At 50.5% G+C, this 5,307-nt stretch overlaps 1 protein-coding gene across 2 annotated transcripts in view; it reads left to right on the top strand.

Moving 5' to 3' along the window:
- The window catches only part of TSEN2 (tRNA splicing endonuclease subunit 2), a 35,987-nt gene that overhangs the window by 443 nt on the left and 30,237 nt on the right, over positions 1-5,307 (top strand). The window contains exons 1-2 of one of the 2 annotated variants that reach the window (XM_014592488.2): positions 3,083-3,336; positions 4,432-4,638. In XM_014592488.2, the coding sequence (XP_014447974.1) occupies positions 4,450-4,638 (189 nt within the window). In that variant the 5' untranslated portion in view covers positions 3,083-3,336; positions 4,432-4,449. Of the gene's footprint in view, positions 1-3,082; positions 3,337-4,431; positions 4,639-5,307 lie in introns of those variants that run through there. The other variant, XM_006160646.3, reaches the window with a different exon arrangement.

The raw sequence follows: 5,307 nt of genomic DNA on the forward strand, positions 1-5,307 counted from the left end.
GGATCTTTGCGGGTGCGGCCGCCGCTGCGCCGTGTCCACGTGGGACCGCGCGAGGGTCACCCACCCGCCCTCCAGCTCCCTCGGCCCGCGTGTTTGTGTGACGGCTCGGGTTCCAACTTGAAAGGGCCCCAGAGCCAGGACTGTCCCCGTTATCCCATTCATCCTTCCTCCCGAGCCCGGGACCGACCCGCTGGAGTTACCAGACGGGAGTGGTGAGGTTGGCCGGGTGGGAGGTTTTAACCCGGCCTGTTAGGCACCTGGTCCGGGGGGCAGAAAACTTTAATACGTATAGCCACCGCCTCCCGTCCTGATTATTCTTTTGGGGAGAGGTTTTTGCTATAGGGCATGTGCACTCACCAGAGAGACAGAAAGCGAGAAACCACCCCCCAGGGAGGATGGCTACGCCTCAATCCCTTCTCCTCCATTCTCCTCTCGGGATCTTGGGCACGCACGCACACGCGCCCCAAGTGAGTTTAAGCCACCGGGTCCGGGACGCGAACCGCGGTTGACTACGTGGAAGTCCAGCGACATAGCCATTAGGCCAACTGCTGGTCCCCCATTTTGAGTATTTTTGGAATCGACCTTTGCTGAGCTCCTGAAAGGTATTGGCTGCTCAAAGGGAGACTGAGGCACGGTCTCTGTAAATTTGCCTTTCATGAGCTCTGGAGTCAAGCATGCCAGAGTTTGGGAAAACAAAAATTACAATTCCTTACAGGTGCACCCAGTCCTGTTGCACAGCAGGAAAAAAATAATAATATTTACCCCCAGGGGCTGTTGGGATTAAGTGAGTCTGAATAGACCATGGGATCGCTAGCCACTGGCAGTGTTGGCTAGTGTTGAAATCTCCTGGGTCCCCTCCTTGAACTCTGCGTCACCGCATTTAAGGCCTGAGCGTTTGGAGTTAAAGGGAACTGGGCTTGAGGGTGCTGTAATATACCATTCCCCAGTTCATTTTTTAAATCTTTTTTAAGAATTTATATTTAGGGGACCCGCAGGTGGCATGGTGATTAGGGCACTGGACTCCCACATGGCTGACCGTGGTTTGAGTCCCGGACCTGGTAGCTTGCTTTCTCACTCTTTCTCTCTGGTCAAATTAAAATAAATGAATGAATAAATAAATAATTATAAAAAAACAATAAGTAAATAAGATAAAATAATTCTTTTTAAAAAAAAAAATTTTTTTCTTTTTTTTTTTTGGAGAGGTTTTTGCTATAGGGCATGTGCACTTGCCAGACAGACAGAGGGAGACAGAGAGACAGAAAGCGAGAAATCACCCCTCAGGGGGGATGGCCACGCCGCACTCCCTGCTCCTCAATTCTCCTCTCGGGATCTTGGGCACGCACACACACACGCCCGGTGTGAGTTTAAGCCACCGGGTCCGGGACTCGAACCGCAGTCGACTACGTGGGAGTCCAGTGACATAGCCATTACGCTAACTGCGGGTCCCAAAAAAAAAAGAATTTTTTAAAAAATAATTTTTAAAATCTTTTTAAAAGAATTATTTTATCTTATTTACTTATTGTTTTTTTATAATTATTTATTTATTCATTCATTTATTTTAATTTGACCAGAGAGAAAGAGTGAGAAAGCAAGCTGCCAGGTCCGGGGCTCGAACCATGGTCAGCCGTATGGGAGTGTCCAGCACCTTAACCACCACGCCACCTGCTGGTCCCAACTTATTATTGTTTTTCATTTGGCCGTGTGCACTCACCAGAGAGAGAAGGTGAGAAGGCAGACCAGCACATCCAGGACTCGAGGTGTATGTGCGTCAAACGTAGCTCCTCTGTGGGCCAGTCCACTTAACAGGCCCTCTTCCCCTGCCCTTACCAAACTTTCACCCTCTGGGTTTTTTGTTTGTTTTTGATTTGTTTGTTTATTTTCTTTAGGTTTTAGCCATAGGGCACATTTGCTCACCAGAGAGAGACAGTGAGAGGAGAAGTGAGAACTCACCCCATAGGTAGGACAGCCACACTGCAATCTCTCCTCCTCCATTCTCCTCTCCTCTTGGGATTTTGGGCACACACACGCATGCCCATGGCAAATTTCAAGCTGCCGAGTCCAGGACTCGAACCATGGTCAGCCATGTGGGAGTCCAGTGCCTTAACTACCGTGCTACCTGCTGGCCCACCGTGTGCCCTCTTGGGTTCTCTAGCACTGGGGATTTGGACAGGTGACTCACCCTCCCTGAGCTTCGGTGTCCTACGTCGGAAATGAGGGCTCGTAGCGTAGTACCCAGCAATGCCCGACCCCTCGTACCCCCGTGACGCTCCCCTCTTCTGACATCACTCACGTCGCACCTCTCACATCCTGTCGCCTCACAGCACAGGACACATTTCTCGAGTGTCTGTAGAGACAAGTGTGGCAGAAGCAGCCCTTGCTCCTCATCTCTGCCTTCCAGGGTGACTTCGATGAAATTAAAGATCTTTGGGTTTGTTCTGAGTTTTCCCCCCTGGCACACAAACTCTGTCTTGCACGGGAATTCCTGTCGATGTTTTCTAGAAGCCTCATGCTGTTGTCTATGAAGACATTCTTGCATTTCAGGGCCTGGGGGCCACCTTTCCTCTGTGGATTTTTTTTTTTTTAAAGATTTATTTATTTAATATTTTTCTGTTTGACTAGAGAGAGAGAGAAGTTGAAAAAGCAACCTGCCAAGTCGAGGACTTGAACCGTAGTTGGCCATGTCCAGCATCTTTAATTACTACGCCACCTGCCAGCCCCTCTGTGTAGAATTTTTTTTAAATAATAGCGTTCATGAGATACCCTATAACTCCATAGAATTCAGTCTTTGAAAATGTCCAATTCAGGGACCGGCGGGTGGCATGGTAGTTAAGGCTCTGGACACTCCCACATGGTTGATCACGGTTCAAGTCCTGGATCTGGCGGCTTTGTTTCTCCATCTCTCTCTGTCTCTGTCTCTGCCTCTCTCTGGTCAAATTAAAATAGATGAATAAATAAATTAAATAATTCTTTAAAAAATAAAGAAAATGTGCAATTCAATGGACTTAGTATATTTATGGTTTTGCAACCGTCATTTTAGCTAATAATTTTTTTTTTTTTCATTAAGAGATTTTTGCTACAGGGTGCGTGCGCTCGCGGGAGAGACAGAGACGGAAAGCGAGAAATCCCTTCCTCCCCAGCCCAGGCGTGGCTGGCTAGATCACACACTGTTGATGTTGAGTGGAGCCTTCCCGTGTGGCGGGATCTGCCGGGACTCCCACAGGACACTCCACTTGCTTCCTGCTTCCTTCCGTGGGTCCTCCTGGACTGTAGCCCGTTGCCTCGTGTTTCACACTCGTGTCGTCTCCCCGGGTCGCGTACAAGACCTGGAAGCGAGAGGTACCAACTTACAGGGGTTTGACTTAACATTTTTTGACTCGGAGGGACCAGCAAATGGCAAAACAGTTAGGTCGCTGGACCCCCATGTAGTCCACCGCGGTTCAAGTCCCAGACCCAGCAGCTTAAAACTCAAACTGGTCAGGTGTGTGTGCATGCGCAAAATCCCAAGAGGAGAAGAGAAGAGAAGGGATTGCAGCGTGGCCATCCCCACCGGGGTGACTTCTCACTTTTCCCCCTCACAGTCTCTCTCCCTCTCTCCAGTGAGTGAGTGTGCCCTATGGCAAAAACCTCACAGCAAAACAGCTGGGAGCTATTGACCCAGGGCTCGGCGTGTACTTTAAGGTCCCTTTTTGAGGAACAAAGTGCTCAGTAGATTCATTTCGCTGCGGACAGGGAGCTCTGGGTTCTATCTCTCTATCTCCAGCATCTCTGAGTATCAGGAGACTCTGGTAGGTCCTCAGGAAGTGTCTGCTGGCTGAGAGAGAGGAGGAGTCCCCAGAGGCGGAAGTCCTCTCATGCTTACTCCCAGGAACCCTCACGTGGCAGCTTTGGGCAGGCACCAGGCCTTAGTGTGAGACACATTAGAAACAGCACCACTCGGGACCAGCAGATGGTGTAATGGCTACGTTGCTGGACTCCCACATAGTCCTCCGTGGTTCGAGTCCTGGAACCAGCAGCTTAAAACGCAGTCTGGGTGCATATGTGCATGTGCCCAAAATCCTGAAAGGAGAATGGAGGAGAAGGGATGGTGGTGTGGCCATCCCCCCTGGGGTGATTTCTCATTTTCCCTCTCTCTATTTGTCTCTCTCTGGCTAGCATACGTGCCCTATAACAAATTAAATAATGAATGAATGAATGAAATAGCACCACTGACTTCTTGGGGGGTGGGCATGGGGATTGAGATATTCCAGGTGAAGGAAGTTTGCACCGCTCGTACCAAATGTTTTGACTCTGTATGTTTTAGTTTATTACTCTGTTCCGTGTTTCCCATAGAGCGTAGCATTTTCCGAGTCTAGGTATAAAAGCGCTCACGTTTGGATCAGTGTTGATATTGACTGTCCGTTCCTTTCTCCTTGTTGGCTGCTGTATTTAAAGAACACGTACTCTTGAAAAATGGCAGAAGCCGTTTTCCACGCTCCGAAGAGGAAAAGAAGAGTGTATGAGAATTACGAGTCTCCATTGCCCATCCCTTTTGCTCAGGACCACGGGCCCAGGAAAGAGTTCAAGGTGTTCCGTGCCGAGCTGATGAACAACAGCGTGATCGTGAGGAACTCGGAGGACATGGAGCAGCTGTATGGGAAGGTGAGTGCCGGCCCCGTGTGGGCGCTCCCTGCAACCCCGAGCAGGCTGGCGCTGCTGCCCACCACCATCCCCACAGACGCACACACCGCAGACAGGTCTGTCCTTCCTGGCAGCTCAGTCCAGTGTAGGGACGGAGCGGTTTGAATCAGATGCACAAAAGCGATACATCCAGGGTAGCTGGCAGTTGGAGTGCCCCACGCGCGAGTCTGTATTTCTTTTTTTTTTTTTTTCTTTCTTTCTTTTTTAATTGCCAGAGGGCCTGTGCCTCACCAGGGGAGGAGGGAGAGAGGGCACCCCTGCTTGCTGCCCAGGGGGGGTGGTCACGCAGTGGTCCCTTCCCTTCCTTGCTCCTTCCAGTCCAGGTTTTTGGCACGCGCGCACACACACACACACACACACACAGGTGTGGTTTTTAAACCTCCATCGCAGTCAGCCCGCAGGCAGGATCCAGCTCCCCCACCGTACAGCACGCCAGGGCATTATCGGCCAGACTTCGCAAGCCCTTATTTCAACAGTGCAGGAGGGGCAGGCAGTGGCATGGTGGCTCAGGGTGCTGGGCTCCCCCGTGGCCAACCAGCTTCAGTTCCAAACCTGGCAGTTTGCTTTCTCTCTGTCTCTGTCTCTCCCTCCTTCCATCCCTCTCCCTCTCTGTCCCCATCTCTCTTTCCC

The sequence above is a fragment of the Tupaia chinensis genome, unplaced genomic scaffold, assembly GCF_000334495.1.
Source record: "Tupaia chinensis unplaced genomic scaffold, TupChi_1.0 Scaffold000704_1, whole genome shotgun sequence".
Taxonomy (NCBI): Eukaryota; Metazoa; Chordata; class Mammalia; order Scandentia; family Tupaiidae; genus Tupaia; species Tupaia belangeri.